General features: G+C 39.2%; 1 protein-coding gene across 1 annotated transcript in view; it reads right to left on the bottom strand.

The window, feature by feature from the left end:
• Positions 1 to 12507, bottom strand: part of LOC142107903 (galanin peptides-like) — a 14814-nt gene extending 2307 nt beyond the window's left edge. The window contains exons 1-4 of the mRNA XM_075191554.1: positions 12295 to 12507; positions 5015 to 5095; positions 1414 to 1468; positions 245 to 334 (exon numbers count right to left, since the gene is read on the bottom strand). Of these exons, the coding sequence (XP_075047655.1) occupies positions 245 to 334; positions 1414 to 1468; positions 5015 to 5095; positions 12295 to 12492 (424 nt within the window). The 5' untranslated portion in view covers positions 12493 to 12507. The remainder of the gene's footprint in view (positions 1 to 244; positions 335 to 1413; positions 1469 to 5014; positions 5096 to 12294) is intronic.
• Positions 12508 to 18918: the final 6411 nt, after the last annotated feature.

Below are 18918 nucleotides of genomic sequence, written 5' to 3' on the forward strand. Positions count from 1 at the left end.
TATTTAATGAGGTGACCAATTCCACAATGTATGCGGAATAAACAACAATTATCATCCAAGAATTTAGCATGAAGCCAATGACATGAGGGAGGAGTATGGGACCAGATGGATACTCAACATTACAATACAGAAGTGGAAGTTGCTCAATCAATTTATAGGCTCATAGCAGGTGCTTTTCTGCAGCATTTTCCACCAGCATATGGTGAGCTCACTGTGTCAATCCCATTCACTTTGTGGCTCTTACCAAACACATCTCTTCCAGGCTTGTAAAAGTCTTCCACTACCTCCCTTTTTCCAGCCATACCACTTTTATCGGTGAGTGTTCGATGAGCATCTGGCAAAACAAAAAAAACACCTGTAAATGCCTACTATATATTGAGGCAATGAACTTTGGTGATACACAATGGCTAGCATATTATATACATCTATAGGCAGATTCCTTTAATACATTTTTTTTTATAAATCTATTTTAAAAAATAAAAACCTTGCAATAATGGGGCTCAGCATAGTGTCATATATATAGAAGCAGTAAGCAAAGGAAATTTTGATTTCCTGCACCCCTTGCAACTCAGTATCAAAGGGTCAGAACCGTAGCATGACAATTACAAAGGGTAAGTAGAACTTGCAAAAAACATACTACTATAAGTAGTGCTATATGGTGGCATATGAGGTTTTATATATTGGCACTTGAGGATATAGGTTATATTAGATGAGGCTATATGGTGACATGTTACATATAGGCTAGATGTGGTATATAGGCTAGTTGTAGTATATAGGCTTTATGAGATCATATGAGAGGACAGTTGGGTCTGATAAACACAATACATTTGTCATACTGTGCACATTAACTATATTTTACACGCTGTAAAGGTATATCCATTATACTATATCATGCCCTATATCATCCACACTCATTACATCCTCCCATTCCCGGTTACAGGACTTTTTTTCGGGCTGCACCAACTCTATGGAATTCTCTCTCTCACACAATAAGACTCTCCTCTGGTCTACAAGCTTTCAAGCGTTCTCTGAAAACCCCCCTCTTCGGACAAGCTTATAATATTCCTCAACCACCCTCTTAACCTCACTACATTACCCTATTACCACCCGTTACACAATTTCACACAAGACAACTACCCCCTGACCAACATTGTTGTGTGACAGGATCATTTAGCTTATGAGTCACTTTTACCTTTGCAGTCTGACTGGGCCGAAATACAAAATGTAGACTTAACCTCATGTGTCAAACTCCCATTGTCCCAAAGATTGTAAGCTTGTGAGCAGGGCCTTCTCACCTCTTTGTCTGTTTTACCCAGTTTGTTTATTAGTTTACTGTCTTTGTCCCCAATTGTAAAGCGCTACGGAATATGTTGGCGCTATATAATAAATGATGATGATGACGATGATACTTACGAGGGCCAAGAAGGTAACCAGCGCTGTTCAGCGTCCATCCTCTCTTGTCTTTGGGCTGAAACATATTGGAGGAACAGATGAAAACTTGCAGATAAGACAAATAACACAGCATAATATGGTTACTGTGTACATATGGCAAAGTGTGCTAAGGGTCAAAACAGAAACCAACTATCAGATGGCTATCTACTGTCAAAGCATGCTGTTAGTTTCACAACACCTGGAGAGTCGCAGGTTGGCCAGGCATGGCCTCGGCTTTTGTCGAATCTGCACAGCACAGTCTAGGGGTGCCCCAAAGATGAAATATTGAATATATCTCCCATGTTTGTGGTTACTTTAGGGATGTTATATCAGCACTTCCCCCGATACCTGATTATATCAGCGATGCTCCCGTTTTATCACACAAGCTGTTCCCCCGTGTTGAGTATACAAACATTAAACTATATTTATCACCCATCTCTTCTGTTCCCAATAGGAAACAACTGATTTCCTGAGAGCATAGTGTCCTAATGGATTTTTAACAGTTTCAGAAGGTCTATGTTTTTTGGGGGGGCGATGGGGGTGGACCCTGTAGTGAATTGTTGAGTCTGTTATGTAAATGTTTTAATCTTGCATGCAAAAATGTGAAAACTGGCACCTGAGGTGTAAAAAGTCATCAAACTTCTAGGAAAGAAAGAGTAAAGAATCTTTCAACCATTAAATACTATCTGTAAAATAGTTAAAATTTGTGTTGTTATTTGGTTATCATTATAAATATCTACAAAATTTTGTAGGAGCTATACAAATTCCAGTAACAGTTATTTGGCTTTGTATCTTTTAAATAAATGGAGTTCTGGTGGGAAAAGGACAACCGTGTAATGTTTGTAGACGTAAACTACAATACGCAGAATTCATTGCAACCATGCATCCAATAGCAGCACAGAACACAACGGATATTATCTATCAAGCATCTGTATTTGAAATCGTCGATTTTCAGTCATACTTGCCAACTCTCCCGGAATTCGGGTCGGTCTCCCGGGAGAGCAGGCAATTCTCCCGATTCCCAGCCGTCTCTGCAAATTAAACGGAGGGGGTGGGGCTTAGTGGCACCGTGTACGCGTCATTGTGGCCCCGCCCCCTATATTTATTGTCTGCTTTGGGGTGGGGTTAACAACACAGTTCTTTGAGCCCCACCTGCCTCCCGGACCTCCTGGGACACAAGTTGCCAATGTTGACAACTATGTTTTCAGTGGGATCTAAAGCAGCAATTTTCATAAAGGCAAAACCCAGAACGCGTGGGGTTGGTAAATAATATATATTTAATCAACATTTTTTTTTTTTAAATAGATTCTTGATAAATAATGCCCGGCCTGTCTCTTCCCTCTGGCACCATCTCCAAACTGCCTGCAGAATGGTTACTTCTGCTAGTGTTTCAAATATAAGAGCTAACATCTGCAGAGAAGGTAACACACAATCTGGTTTGAAGTAGGAGAGCCTCGGAATAGCAATGTCTGTTATCCATAGCTGCTAGACTAAACAATTTTACCTCCCAGGAGTCCATGTACCGCTGGATATTCTAAATGAAAGCATGTTGTATAAGCACATTTGTATCTATAGGCTTAAGGTATTAAATATATGGATGCCAGTAATGGGAGCTACTTGTTTGTAAGCGACTTCCATTACTGGCATCATTTAACATTATGTAATTAGAGCACTAACGTTGGGTGACACAGAAGACAGTATACCACATAGCACTGGGGCCATAAGTTTGATTAGAACATGGGCAATATCTGCGTGGAGTTTGTATGTTCTCCCCATGTTTCTGTGGGTACTCTTTCAAAAACTTTGAGTAAAACATGTTTAGACATTTTTCTGCATAGAAAAGTACAGCGGGACAGTGATCCCTGTCACCAAATTTAAAGAGACTCTAATCTCCTGTCCTCTAAATAATTGTTTGGTAAGAAAGTAATTCTATGTACAGTACGGTGCAAATGAAGGCGAGAGGTAGAATCTGTAGCACACACATCATCATCATCATCATCATCAGCTATTTATATAGCGCCACTCATTCCGCAGCGCTGTACTCATTCACATCAGTCACTGCCCCATTGGAGCTTACAATCTAAATTCCCTAACATACACACACACACACACATACAGACAGAGAGACTAGGGTCAATTTTGATAATAGCCAATTAACCTACCAGTATGTTTTTGGAGCATGGGAGGAAACCGGAGCACCCGGAGGAAACCCACGCAAACACAGGGAAAACATACAAACTCCACACAGATAAGGCCATGGTTGGAATTGAACTCATGACCCCAGTGCTGTGAGGCAGAAGTGCTAACCACTAGGCCACTGTGCTGCCTTCTCCTAAGTGCACAAACTTAGGAGAAGGTCTATCTGGAGTAATAAGAGCAATGGAGAGCTTCCGATGGGCTGTCTGACTGTTCTTTGTAGCGAACACTGAAAGCCATTCACTGTAAGCCTTTCTGTACAAATATATATATATCAATGTAGTTCTGAATATGTACATTAGTTAACGCACATGAGGGTGTGTTAAAAATGGGTTAGAGTATCTTTAATTAACAATATTTGAATACTTGCTTAACTTCACCAACTAATATCTTTCACAGCATTTCGTAAAGCTTGTCAGTACCCAATTTTAATCAGTCATAGTAATTAATAAAATGTAGATCCCCTCTCCCAAAGAAAACAAACGTTTCATGCTGGAGCTTTTCCGTCATTTAAAAAAATACAATCAAAGGTCTGGCAATGCCACACTAGTCTCCCGGCCCCCGGGAGATATTGGGCACTATATTGGTACCAGACTACACGTGCAGCAAGTAAATTCAATACTACGATTTTGCTACATTAAATAAAGTTATGACAACCTAAGCTTGTTGCATAGCGGACTTGAAATTCTGACCAGTTGATGAGATGATAGACCAAACCTTCCAGAAACCAAATTCTTGGCATTTAAATAAAGCTGGCCGCACAGGCATCATTTTTATTTATGTATTTACTTTGTCTCTAAATCAACTGTATTTCTGTACAATCACATCAATGTATTGATGGAGGAACATTAGAATAATATTATATTAAATACAAAATGAACATAAGTAAAAAATATGACTTTACACACTTTGCAGAACATAAATACAAGTGTAGAACAAGTATAATATATAAGATAGCTGTAGGTTGGTTAGACTTTAAGCATGCAATTACAATACACACTGTTCAATCAGCTTCCATGTGGGATGAACATTTCCCACAACAATGAATTAGCTCATCTATTGATTTGCCCATCAAACATTTTTATTTCACAAATGATTTTTGACAATTCAATAAAAGACTATCAGATTGTAAATTGTAGCTACAAACAACAAGATTATACTGCAGCTTACACATTATACAGTTTTTCTTGTAAACCTAAATAAATAGTATTATACAGAGTAATATTAATTAATGTATTATTTCATTATTAAATAACATACCTTATGTCACAAAAAGTTAATACAACCTCTGACCATTTTTTTAAACCTTATCCCTCCCCCTCCCCCCCAAAAAAAAAATGATGTTATTTACAATAAAGATCACGGAAAAAAACATATATTTTCTCACCATTAAACTGTAGCCAAAACATTCAGCTCCCAAACCGCAGAGAAGGAAAGAGACGCACAGCAGAGCCTGAGAATTCCGCATCTAGAAACCAACAAAATAATGTCAAGTCTATAAAAATCTAAGTATATACACTGCCATTCTGCATGCCAATCAGTCCAATGTCCACCTCATTGTTTGCAAACTGTAGAGTGTGAGGACCCATAAAGGCTACAGTCTTGGTTAACATCTAGGGTTTTATTCATTAAGGAACTTAAATTAAGAAGTTTAAGTCTCCTGGACAAAACCACGTTGCAATGCAAGGGGTGAAAATTAGTTTTCTGTTTTGCACATAAGTTAAATACTGACTGTTTTTTCATGTAGCACACAAATATCAACTTTAAATTTTAGTGTACAAATAAGATATCAAGTATTTGTGTGCTACATGATAAAACAGTCAGTATTTAACTTATGTGCAAAACAGAAAACTAATTTTCACCCCTTGCATTGTAACATGGTTTTGTGCAGGAGACTTAAATAAGAAACTTCTTAATTTAAGTTCCTTAATGAATCAGACACCTAGGGGTAAATGTATCAATATGCGGGTTCTTCAACACCCGCGTGTTCAGCCTCTTCCGCGATTAAATTTCAAGCGGCGCTGCATTGTAAAGGGTTAACTTCCCTTTACAATGCAGCGCCGCTTGAAATTTAATCGCGGAAGAGGCTGAACACGCGGGTGTTGAAGAACCCGCATATTGATACATTTACCCCCTAATGTTTAATGGTTTGGCCGTACAATCTGATCAGATGATGACTGTATTTGACTGCATGTGCAGTAGTCTTTTGACTGCATTAACTTTGAGCCCTAGGATCAGCTGTTCAGACCAAACCCTAAAACTTTCTGATTTGACCATTGGCCTAGGGTCCAACCCTACTGCCTGTTTGAATCAGGTAAGTTGTAGTAGGAGTGTGGACCATTGGAGACATTGGGTCACCTGTCTGATTGGAGGATAGGTAAGGTAGGTAAAATTGTAGTTTATGATATTTTAGTGAACGTCATGCAAAACAAAATGCAAAAGTTTGGTTGGAATTCTTCATAAACATGTGCTCATATTAAAGTGGAAAACAGCTATGTGATACATACATTTATACATTTATTCAAAGTGTTTAGGTTTTTTTTAATGGTGCGTAATACAGTTGAGTAGGAATAGTCTTATGCTTTTGTTTTTCACAGACTGTGAACAATCTCAGGGATTTTGAGTCCCTTTTACCTTCTTTCTGTCCAATTTTTAGGCCTCCGAACCTGGCCATGCCCTCCGGCTAGGTAATGCCTCTATCATGCTATTGTGTGAGAGGATTATCACATATGACTAAGACTGACTGGAAGGGTTGGGAGGAGATATAGGGATTGTGGAAGCTCCTAAGAAGCTAATGAAATTCCAAAATGATTATTATACTTTCATCTCTTCTTATTAGCGGTATACAACTACAAAATAAAAAATATTAGTAGATTAGATTAGTATGCCTTGATGATGAAAAGGGAATAAATAGAGACATTACTTTACTTGCATTATTCAGAGTATCTCATGTGAGTGGTGGGTTACAAATTAATTAAATTAAAATGAAACAATGGAATTTCATTCATAAATGATCACCAGTAATAATATGACATACTTCTGACAGTAGAAAAACGAGGAGTAACATGATGCACTTCACTTTGAGTAAGGTTGTGATTATCTGTCCTTTTTTATATACATTTCCATGATACGATCTAAAGGTCAGCTTACAAAAGTGCAAAAATGCATTTCTGCTATATAGGAAACAAGACCTTAGCAAGGAGGGTTCAACTCAGACAGGACCCTAACAAGGACGGTTCAACTCAGACAGGACCCTAACAAGGAGGGTTCAACTCAGACAGGACCCTAACAAGGAGGGTTCAACTCAGACAGGACTCTAACAAGGAGGGTTCAACTCAGACAGGACCTTAGCAAGGAGGGTTCAACTCAGACAGGACCCTAACAAGGAGGGTTCAACTCAGACAGGAGCCTAAACAGGAGGGCTCAATGTAGACCAGACCCTAACAAGGATGGTTCAACTCAGACAGGACCCTAACAAGTAGGGTTCAACTCAGACAGGACCCTAACAAGGAGGGTTCAACTCAGACAGGACCCTAACAAGGAGGGTTCAACTCAGACAGGACTTTAGCAAGGAAGGTTCAACTCAGACAGGACCCTAACAAGGAGGGTTCAACTCAGACAGGAGCCTAAATAGGAGGGTTCAATGTAGACCGGACCCTAACAAGGAGGGTTCAACTCAGACAGGACCCTAACAAGGAGGGTTCAACTCAGACAGGACCCTAACAAGGAGGGTTCAACTCAGACAGGACCCTAACAAGGAGGGTTCAACTCAGACAGGACCCTAACAAGGAGGGTTCAACACAGACAGGACCTTAACATGTCAGTTTTAATATTATAAATGACTCAGGTAACAGTGTTTAGTTCTAGATATGCTGAATTGCTGCTATGTATCCAGTAATAGTCACAAAGCAAACCAGCAGTTTTGGTAAACCACTGTTATATAAGAGCTTTCTGCAGCCATCAGTTCATTTTCCTTCTCTCCATGATAGATAAGAATACCTGACAATTTTCACAGAACCATCCATATTTATAATGGTCATAAGGTCCATGGCCTACATGGGCAATGGCTGTGGCTTGGGGGATTGTGACCTAATATGACACCAGTGTCCAATCAGGAATGTTTGGAGTGATGTAGTAAGTGACCATGAGGTTTGCCTGCATATTTAAGGGTTTAAACTATTTAAAACTTGTACAGAACAATTATCCGATACACAGATTTGTTTGACATGCTGCAAAGTGCCAATCAGAATCCAAATGTCTCTGAACATGTGGGCTCATCTCTACTGACTTATACATACCAATGCTGTAGATAATGGACTCTATAATTACCTGTCCTCATTTGCAATTCTCTTCATTACACAATCAAGTTGCAAATAAGGTGTCATTGCACAATTGTTATGTGAATACAAATGTGTCATGTAATGGTTTCAACTAAATTGCTACTCTTGAGTAACCAGTTACTTGAAGTTATAAGCTTCATTAAACACACTGGATTACAGCACAGTATACTGAAGGTAATGGGACTTTCAGTATCTCAGTGCATCTCAATGTAACAGCTGAAAGGAATTGTTGCCGTTTCATAACACAATTTTGTCAGCATCCAGTTAACCTATCAGTATGTTTTTGGAGTGTGGGAGGAAACCAGAGCACCCAGAGGAAACCCACGCAAACACTGGGAGACCATACAAATGCCACACAGATAAGGCCATGGTCGGGAATTGAACTCATGACCCCAGCGCTATGAGGCAGAAGTGCTAACCACTGAACCACCGTGCTGCCCACATGTCCAGATCTAAGCTATGCTATGGCTACACACACTGGCAGATCATGGGCACAGATGTGCACATATTCAAGCAGTGATTGGCTCGGTCATTCCCAATCAGAATTACCGGTTGCTTTAAGTCCACACACTTTTAGTAACATTGCGAACAATCCTGTCTAAAACTACCAAATTACCTGTCCATCTTAAGCTTTCTAGACATACATAATCAGATATGGCAGCCTAATATAGCTTTACAACAAAATCTGTTTATTATGTTTACAACTGTTTCCATTCTAGGATTAACAGATAACACTGAAATTGTCCCAGAAAACATTGTTTTAAGGTAGTAAAAGTTTAAATTTATTAAAGAATTTAGAATACCAGAGTTGACAAACTGGTACATTTGAACTTAAAAATTATGGTTAATATTATATATCCAATTGGGCAACATTCAGCAACCTAAATGCCTTCAGCCTGAATTATTAAAAATGAATTAATACATTTATTTACTGATTGGATACTAGTTACAAATGCAATGATTGGTTACATTGGAAATGTTTAACAATTCAATTGAAGTGTTTTCTAAATTCATTTGAGTCAGATGAGCTGCCAGGATTCAGCTGAAACTCGGTTTAACTAATATATTTACTCGTCTGTAGTTCTGACCTGGTATATTTGATTATCATATGGATCAATGGACAGTGAATATAATATTTGCATAATCAACAAGTTTTGGCATCAAAATGCACCATTTATACCTATAATGCAGATTAGTAGCTGTTGTCACCTAACATGTGACCGAAGAGTGTCGTAGTGCTCAGATCAGTAAGTCAGAAGGGAACTCAGAAGACATAGCAGTGTCCCTTACGATGCTGCACACAGGGGGTCATGTGACCAGTCACAACAACTCCTAATGTATATATATATATATATATATATATATATATATATATATATATATATATATATATATGTACAGTAAGTGGAACAATGTCTGTTAATAAAATGGAATAAAAAAAAAGAAATAAATGAATGAAAAAAACAAATACAATTATGGGCCTGATTCATCAAAGCACGCATACTGAGTGCAACCTGCGTTTGTTTTAAAACATATGGAATTCAGGTATACGCATGGCCGAATTCAACAAGGAGTGGATCTGCAGATACGTGCGCTGATGAATTCAGGTATAGGTCTGCTCATCTCTACTACACAAGACACTGCAGGATACAACCAATACCTATGTGGAATATAAATTAGCATAAGAACGCACAGAACAAAAAAAAAATAATTAATGTCACCTGTCAATAATATAGGCATTATTGATGAAAAAAGTATTTTTTTAAAAAATGTTTTTTTTAAATATATTTTTATATTTTTTTCCCCATGAAATACATCTATTAGGATGGTCTTAATGTCTATTGAACATAAAATACATGTTTATCATCATCGGCTATTTATATAGCACCACTAATTCCACAGTGCTGTACAGAGAACACACTTACATGAGTCCCTGCCCCATTGGAGCTTACAGTCTAAGGGGTATATTTACTAAGCTGCGGGTTTGCAAAAGTGTAGATGTTACCTATAACAACCAATCAGATTCTATCTGTCATTTTGTAGAAAGTACTAAATAAATAAGAATTAGAATCTGATTGGTTGCTCTAGGCAACATCTCCACTTTTTCAAACCCGCAGTTTAGTAAATATACCCCTAAATTCCCTAACATACACACACAAAGAGAGAGAGACTAGAGTCAATTTGATAGCAGCCAATTAACCTACTAGTATGTTTTTTTTGAAGTGTGGGAGGAAACCCACGCAAACACGGGGAGAACATACAAACTCCACACAGATAAGGCCACGGTCGGGAATTGAACTCATGATCCCAGTGCTGTGAGGCAGAAGTGCTAACCACTAAGTCTCCAGGCTGCCCCATATAGTTGTTCCTGTTTGCAAACATGTTATAACATGCATTTGCGTCTGTCGTCACTAGTAATCAGGACTTAGACTAGCCGTTAGCTGGAGCAAGAGGTACGGCAGAAAACAACTTTGAGATGCCCAAAGCTTTTACCGGACGTAGCTGTGTGCGCTCGAGTTTGGCACGTCCTTACCGTACATTGGCTATGGGCGAACGCCCCTTCCCCACCCTTTTCCCTCCCTGAAATTGTAGGCTGTAGTAAGTTCCCTTTGCATATAAAGATGAACTGAACATTGCTGCCCTTAGTTGCATATGGTACGGTTCAGGGCAAAATCAAATTTGTGGATTATACACACAAAGTCGGCATTTGCGATCCTCGATGAATCAGGCCCTATGTTTTCAAAAAATAAACATAAATCAGTGTTTTCTAAGGAATTATATACTTCCTCCTGTGTATTATTACAGATATTAAACAGAATTTCGACATTCAATGACTTGACCCAGTAACTTCTAATATCCTTATAATTTACACTAAGGGATAAATCAAATCTATTACAGTGGTTGAATGATGTGCTTTCTTAAGTTGGGTCTTAATTCAACACAAAAATCAGTATTTTAGTTAAGTAAAATTACTGTAGTTATTAAACAATAGCTGTATCTCTGTGGCAACTTGTGCATGAGATCACTTGAACATCATCCACACCATTGTGGATTGTAATTTCTATAGTTAATGTGCACTATTATGACCTTATCTGCACTAACTTGTCAGATTGGTGTAAATATTATTATTATTATTATTATTATTATTATTATTTTTATGTATTATAATTTAATTTCAATCACTATTTGTACTATGATACTACAATAAATAAATATCACACTCCTTCTGTGCTAAAAGTCAGTCAGTGCTTTGTATAAATAATATGTCAGAGGACACGGCAGTGCATTGGTCTGACTGGTAACAGAGGACAACAGCTTGCAGTTACAATTTACACACAAAATCAAACCTCTATACCCCAGTGGTAACGATTACACATACATACATTTGGCTACCTTATGTATCAAGTGTTGCCCATACCTTTTCGAGTGTAAGCTCTGTTTCATCTCATTGTATGTAATTTGTCTGTATCATAACCCTCCCTATACAGCGCTGAGCAATATATTGGCGCTTTATAAACAAAGGATAATAATAACGCATTTGTGAATGTTTTGGGTCATATTGAATCAATTTGAAGTTTAGGTTTTACAGTCCTTTAATTTTACAAATATAAAACTTGAAATAAGATAATACATTTAAATGCCAAGTCCTTATGCCCTATCACACTCAACATAAGCATTCATAATCACAAAGTCTAAAAAGAATATTGGAGCAATCTAACCAAAGGCATTAGCAGAGCTCACAGTGACGTTATCCACTTACACTAGTTACTATATTCATGATAACATATATAATATAGTTTGATAATAGCATGTCTTCTGCCTTTCTACTAGCTTGAATAAGGTATTGTAGCTTACCTGTAATAGAACTCTTTTAATTTAAGTCTCAAGTCAAAATACCATTAAAAATAAATTAAGCACAGTTATTAAATAATTTTGCACAGTTAAAGCACCTTAATCGGCTACATAACCTTCCACTCTTAGAGACATTTTCCAAATTGCAGTAAGCGCATAATCAATAATTGCATTATGTGCGAATTAAAGGTCTACTACTTTTACTCCAAGGTGTTTTTAAAAACGCTAATAGTAGAAATATACTACAAAATGTAAGCACATGTTTAGCTGAGAATAAAACACTTTGCTTAAACAATACAAGGACAACATTCCTGTACTGTCACACAAAGACAAGGCTGACACAGCAGAGTTTAACAGGCAACGAGCTACATGAAGCAATAGAGAATGTACTAATAGTATTATTAACTTTACAGTAAATCTATAAAATAAGTATATAATGATGCACTGCTATGGTAAGACATGTTGCGAAACTTACCTTTCTTTTAAAAATGTGTTTTCTTAAAGGGAATACAATAATTTCTTTTTTCTGTTTGATTTTTCCTCTGATTTTGATGTTTATAGTGTCTAAATGATAGAAGTGGTGGCTGGAATCTTGGTCTTGATGTTCTTCAGCCTGATGCGAGTTCCAGGCTATTTGGATGGTATTTATGCAGTAAGCGTAATTTTGTCTCATTATCAAGGAGGGAGAAGAGGAGGGGATAAAGGGCTAGATACGCAAAAGGTTTATGTTTTGGTGAATACTATTATTTGCCTTTTCAACAAGAAAATTAGTTTGATGACTATAATTTCCTATAATTGACTCCCGCCTTATTTCAGTCAATTTATGTCAAGAGTTCGTTTTCCTCCTCTAGCTTTTCTTCTTCATTTTATGGATGAGCTAATATCTAGTGTCTGACAGTCTCTCAGTCATACCTTCTACAGTGGTCAGTATGCGGGAAATTTGTTTAAAGGAACATGCATAAAAAAATGATTTTGATTTTTATACTTTAAACATAGATAGGACAGAGTAATTAGCCAAAGCAAGAGCAATGCCATTTTGGTTTTTTTTCTTTTGTGTTAGGAATCACTATATGGACATTTCCACTATGTCTCACAAGCCTTAAACAGCGACTAGTTCTAACTTGTTAATATATTTTCCTCTATTCAATATTATTTAGTTAGTGATAACTAACTTTGCAGCACTGCAAAAAAGTGTCAATCCATTCTGACTGAAGGAGAAATGCCATAGAGATAGCATCTACATCTATTTATTCTATAATCACGTAACTTAAAACAGCAATTGAAAAAAACTACTATGCCATCCAAAATGTCTACCCAACATGGAATATGGAAAAAAGAAGGGAGAAGAAGGAGATGCCAAATAATGTAGTAATCACCTTTTATTCAGTTCAAATATAGTTAAAAACATCAGTACATTAGAGATGTGATTCTCTATTCTCTGTGGACAAAGCAGAGTATCCTGGTGAGTGATACTACTCTTCTAGATTGAATGGAAAGAGCTATAGTGGAGCAAGTTTTGATCTAGTTACCTCAGCCTCAACACATCAAGCCATGCTTCCTGACCACTATGGTTGACAGGAGAAGACATGTTTAACCATAACTACTTGGACATGCCTCTCAACTTGATTTAGGTGGGACGGTCCAGATTTGTCCTATCTCATAGACAGTTGAAGTGACAGGGGGTCAACTGTTGTTGATGGGTAGAGAAATTCATGGGTGCATATAGGGGATCAAAAGAGGGTGGAGGCGGCCTAGAGCTTAATATGCACGAGGCATGCTCCCCCGTTGGGTGTTGCATGCCCCGACGTAATGTGACCATTCCTCGATGTAATGTGACCATGCCTCGGATGCTAGGTGACCATGCCTCGGATCCTAGGTGACCACACCACCTTGTTCCACTTGTCCAAGTTGCCAATGTTGGGAGGCATGCTCCCCCGTTGGGTGTTGCATGCCCCGACGTAATGTGACCATTCCTCGATGTAATGTGACCATGCCTCGGATGCTAGGTGACCATGCCTCGGATCCTAGGTGACCATGCCTCGGATCCTAGGTGACCATGCCTCGGATCCTAGGTGACCATGCCTCGGATGCTAGGTGACCATGCCTCGGATGCTAGGTGACCATGCCTCGGATCCTAGGTGACCACACCACCTTGTTCCACTTGTCCAAGTTGCCAATGTTGGGAGGCATGCTTGGAGCACCCTACTATATTCACATATAATTGAATATAGAATTAATGTAGTAAAAGAAAAGTTTTATTGGCAATAATCAAACCCACATAAAACGATGTTTGATAAAATTATGGAGAACCATATAGAGAGTATAAAAAATAATTGAAACAGATACATATAGAATAAATCCTACTCAAATATATTTTTGTCATTTTAAAGGTAGTGTCCCACTGAGCTTTCATAGTGCTCAAATTGCTCCTTGTTGATGTATTAGAAGTAATTAGGAAACACTGATTCCTGTCACACTAGAGCACTAATGCTGAAAATTATAAGTTTTATCTCAACCTAAGCACTCCATTGTGGCAGGGGATTAGCGTTCTCCATTCACATCAAATATGTCAGCACTTTCTATCTGGAAAAACACTGTCCCAGTGAGATGCTACCTATAGGTTATGATGGAGCAAGCCAACTTTTTCTCCTAATTTGTTTTCCCTTAACTACCAGTCTGAGCATAGGTGCCCAGGTGCCCCACCTATAAATTTCCACAGCATGGCGTTTGTACTGCTCGGGTCCCAGGATCATTTTATTTTATTTTTCAACAATAAAATTTCTTATTGAAAGTTTAAATTTGGAGGGGAACAAAAATAAAACTAAGACACACACATAATAACAATGAAAATAATGTGGGTAGAACATCCAGGGATGGAGGGGGGTAGTTGCTCAGAACAATAGGTACTTGAGTCGAGCAACTTAAGAAAGGACGAAGAAGCAGACGCGGAATATGGTATTCCCTGTGTCTCCATGACATAACTCTATTGAACTTTGGCCATGATGACCGAAAAAGGTGGAGGGAGGGAGATTTCCAAAATTGGGCGATTGCGACCCTACCTGCGATACGAATGTGGCCTACCACATATCTGTTATATTGTTGGAGGTACAAGTGTAACAAGGCTAATCCTGCATCAATCAGCTCAAATATTTAAGACCATGATGTCTGCAATTTCGGGCAAGACCAAAAAGTATGAATTAAGCTCCCGCCTTGCCACAGTTCCTCCAACAGAATTTGAACACACTAGACATAAAGCTACGAATCCTCTCAGTGGTCAGGTAAATTCTATGTATAAGTTTAAGGAGCATCTCCATATGGTTAGTACATGTCGACATCTTAGACATGTTTAGAAAAACGCGTTCTCAAGCCTGGTCAGAGATGAACATGTGGAGATCTGCCTCCCATTGAGGAGAGAAGGGGTGTGTACTGGCAGGAGATGTCCCCAGCGTAGAGATGACCGCAGGTTTATGCAAGGGGGGGATCTGGGATGAATGGGAAACTGGCACGGGACAGAGACCAATGTCGGACTTGTAAATATTTATAGAAGTGCCCAGGATCATTTTAACCCAGATAAGAAAGCATCCAGTGTTTGAAGTGCAAAATTACGGGAACTTAGCCCGAATACCCAAATTTGCTGGTCTCCTTGGAGAAGAAATCCTGCTTTCTATTGCTCCGAACCAGAGGAACAAGGTATTAGATGGAAATTAAGTTTGTAACTTCCTTAAAATTGAGGAATAATTTCTAGTCCCCGGAGAAGCGGTCCAGGAGGTTAAGCTTAGGTTTGCAGGCGGAGCTTTGGTTGCCTGGGAGGACTTGGAAGCTTCTTCCTGAGCTGACAGGTGGAGTGAAAGTTCCTGAACAATTTGAGGAAAGGTGTGGATCTGGCCTGCCAGTACTAGGCTAAACTAGGTTGACCGAATTCCATTGGAAAAGGATCCCCCAGTACTATTGAATTCTTTTCTGGGCGGTTATAAAGTTACGGTTTCCCAGTAACTATCACAAGCTTATAGAACAGGCAAAAGAGGTCTTCACCTATAGCAGCTGCCTTTCCAGTAGACACACTCGCATGTACTCGGATGACCCCAGGACTTAACTCAACCTAGTAAAAGTTTACAAGCAGTAATTGATAACACGGAGAAAGGTGGCCGAGAGTCAGGCAACTCAGAATATGGATAACCAGGTTTAGGCCAGAGGTCATGGGTCAGCAGTGAGCAGGGATAGTCCAAAACAGGCCAAAAATCGGAGCAAAACAAGGATAGTCCAGAGGAAAGAGCCTAGATGACAGGGCCAACAGTAAGAAAGCAGGGTCCAGATAACAAGCCAATGGTCACAACAGGAATTCAATCAGAGATTCACCAAACGAGGAGCAGGTTACCTAATGCAGGGAAAGATCGCTATATCCAGCAGGGAGTATAAGTCCTTCCTGCCTTTTAAACAGTAAGGAGCCAATCAGAGAGGAAGGACTAGATCCACACCCCCTAGTAATGGTCATAAATATGAGCACCGGCTGGCCGAGGGAAGTCATGTGATGGATTACTGTCTAAACAGCCGTGGTGGAAGTAGATAGGAGTGTCCCAGCTGTCTAGGCAGTGGCTGGGACTTAGGGGGAGAGAGAGCATCCTGGCTGCCTAGGCAGAAGCTGGGTTGGAAGCAGGAGTCACCACAGAAGCGTGGCGACTCAAGTACACCTCAAGCCGTCACGGCTAGGATGACGGTTAGTAATGGTCAAAATCAACTTCTGCAAGCGTCTTCCTCCAGAGCACCTTATGGTATAGACATGTGTGCCAAGGAGGTCCTTTCACATCCTATAGATTTTTTTATATAAATCTCTATAATTATTCTTCTCTTTTATTTAATTTAATACTATTCATTCCATACTAATCATATATTTCCTCCTAATAAATCTTTTACTATTCTATGACAAATTTTATTTTGTGATCAACTATTGCTATTATTTATATAAAATGTATTCTTGCTCATCTAGCACCACTGGTCATTAAAATCTCATGGTACATCACACTTTACGTCCAGATATAAGACTTTCAAAGCCAAATGAGTCAACCCAGTGCTCCACAGCCACAGCCAGCTAAATTAAAGATCTAGGCAAACACAAATCTCTAAACCCCAACCTTGGCACTCCAAATTTACTGAGTTCCTTCAAAAATGCACACGTACCGCTGAATGCCACTGCAGAAAAATTCTTTCCTTGGCAGACTTCCTTCAATTCAAATTCATCCTCCGTTCTCACTGCCAAAATTGAGGCCATCAGACATGAAGGGGTAAATGTATGAAGCTCCAGGTTCTTCAACACCCGCGAGTTCGGCGTCTTCAGCGCTTAAATTTAAAGCGGCGCTGCCTTGTAAAGGGAAACTTCCCTTTACAATGCAGCGCCGCTTTAAATTTAATCGCCGAAGACGCTCAACTCGCGGGTGTTGAAGAACCCGGAGCTTCATACATTTACCCCGAAATCTCCTGTTCCCATCACTCTTCTGCCACCGCTACCACTTCACCCTCCTCTCCTTCCAGCCACCATCTCTTGTGCTCCTTCCGTCCTACTACGTCCCTCGACACCCTCAACCTGCGCCTTGGATATCACCCCCTCTCACCTCCTTGGCTCCCACTGCCTGCTCCCAGCTTGCACACCTCTTCAATCTGTCCCTCTCCACTGGCATCTTCTCCTCATCGTTTAAACATGATCTTGTCTCACCCATTGTTAAAAAACCCTTAAAAATCTTGACCCCCACCTCGCTCTCTAACTACTACTCCATTGTCTCCGCACCTAAACCTGTTAATTGCACCCAACAGATTTCAGCCTGCACTGAATATGCCCCTTGCACCCAGTAGCTGTGTTGAGAGTTGCAGTGTCATTTGTTTACTTAATTGTACTGTTATACCATGTACTGTCTTGTTGTTTGCCCTCTGTACAGCGTTGCGGATCTCATGTGTCGCCCTAATAATAAAGGTTAATAATAACAATAATTTGCAGTTGGCACCTGAGTTAGTAGAGCCATGAGACCGTTGGTCAAGACCAAGGAGGACGTTGTGAACTGGTTAGAGACAGCAAGTCCATATCTATCACCAGGTCTCAGGATGTCAGAAAAAGATAGGTCTTCATGTGCCAGTGCTGAAGGTGATGAGGTACTGAATTAGAGGAATTGAGCCAAGTTTCAATGATAGCCAAGAATTTAAGGGAAAATGATTTATTGCTGTGTTTACATGTTTACTGTTAACATCTTTTCTGTTTACAAGTTAAAGTTCAAGGAATGCGAAAATGTACGGCCAATGATGGCACTGGAGCACACTGCCGCCTCCCCACCTTTGGCCATCATCTTCCTAAACTCCTCAAGCTCAGTTTAGCCTTTCAAGGGACATAGAGTGAATTAATTGGAAGCTGTTTTTCTGTTAAGAACTTTTATCATAATGATGCTCATTCAATAAGAGGTCACTTGGTTCAATTAAAGTCCTCCTGAGAGTCTGGAAAAGCAACAAACACAGATTAGGTACATAATTACCCAGGTAATTTCTGTGTAGCCAGTAATGATGATTAAGAGAGTGGAGAAATCTGTTCAAAAACATGTGAGGGCAAACTGCACATCTTACATTAACCCTTCATTAGAGGACTACAAGACACATACACTGCAAGTACAATAGAATTTAAGATGCCCAAGTATAAAGACATGTTTTTGGTGTCCAATCAATAGACACATATCAATGCAGTATATAAGATGCAATTCGCACCCCAACAAAATAAAAAAAAGTTTGTGATAATATTGTACTTGTACAAGTCAAATCTGTATATGGGCATGCCATGGTACCATCACAAAAATAGAAGACTGCCTTTATTTAAGACCTGGTAGTAGGAAAAAAACATTTTATTCATACAATGCACCTTATTTATGAAGCCCACTGCCTGCGCTCTGCAAAACCACATGGTTTTGTACCGGTGCTCATTGATGATCCGCTCAGCAGACTTCATGGTACACTCTTACTCTTATCTCTCAGGTGCCGCCTCTGAAAATTAGATGATGTGCTTAGCTTAATGAGTAGGCATAAAAATCTTAAGACGGCACTGCACAAATGTGTAAATATTACACCTTTC

This window comes from Mixophyes fleayi, chromosome 11, assembly GCF_038048845.1.
Source record: "Mixophyes fleayi isolate aMixFle1 chromosome 11, aMixFle1.hap1, whole genome shotgun sequence".
Classification (NCBI taxonomy): domain Eukaryota; kingdom Metazoa; phylum Chordata; class Amphibia; order Anura; family Limnodynastidae; genus Mixophyes; species Mixophyes fleayi.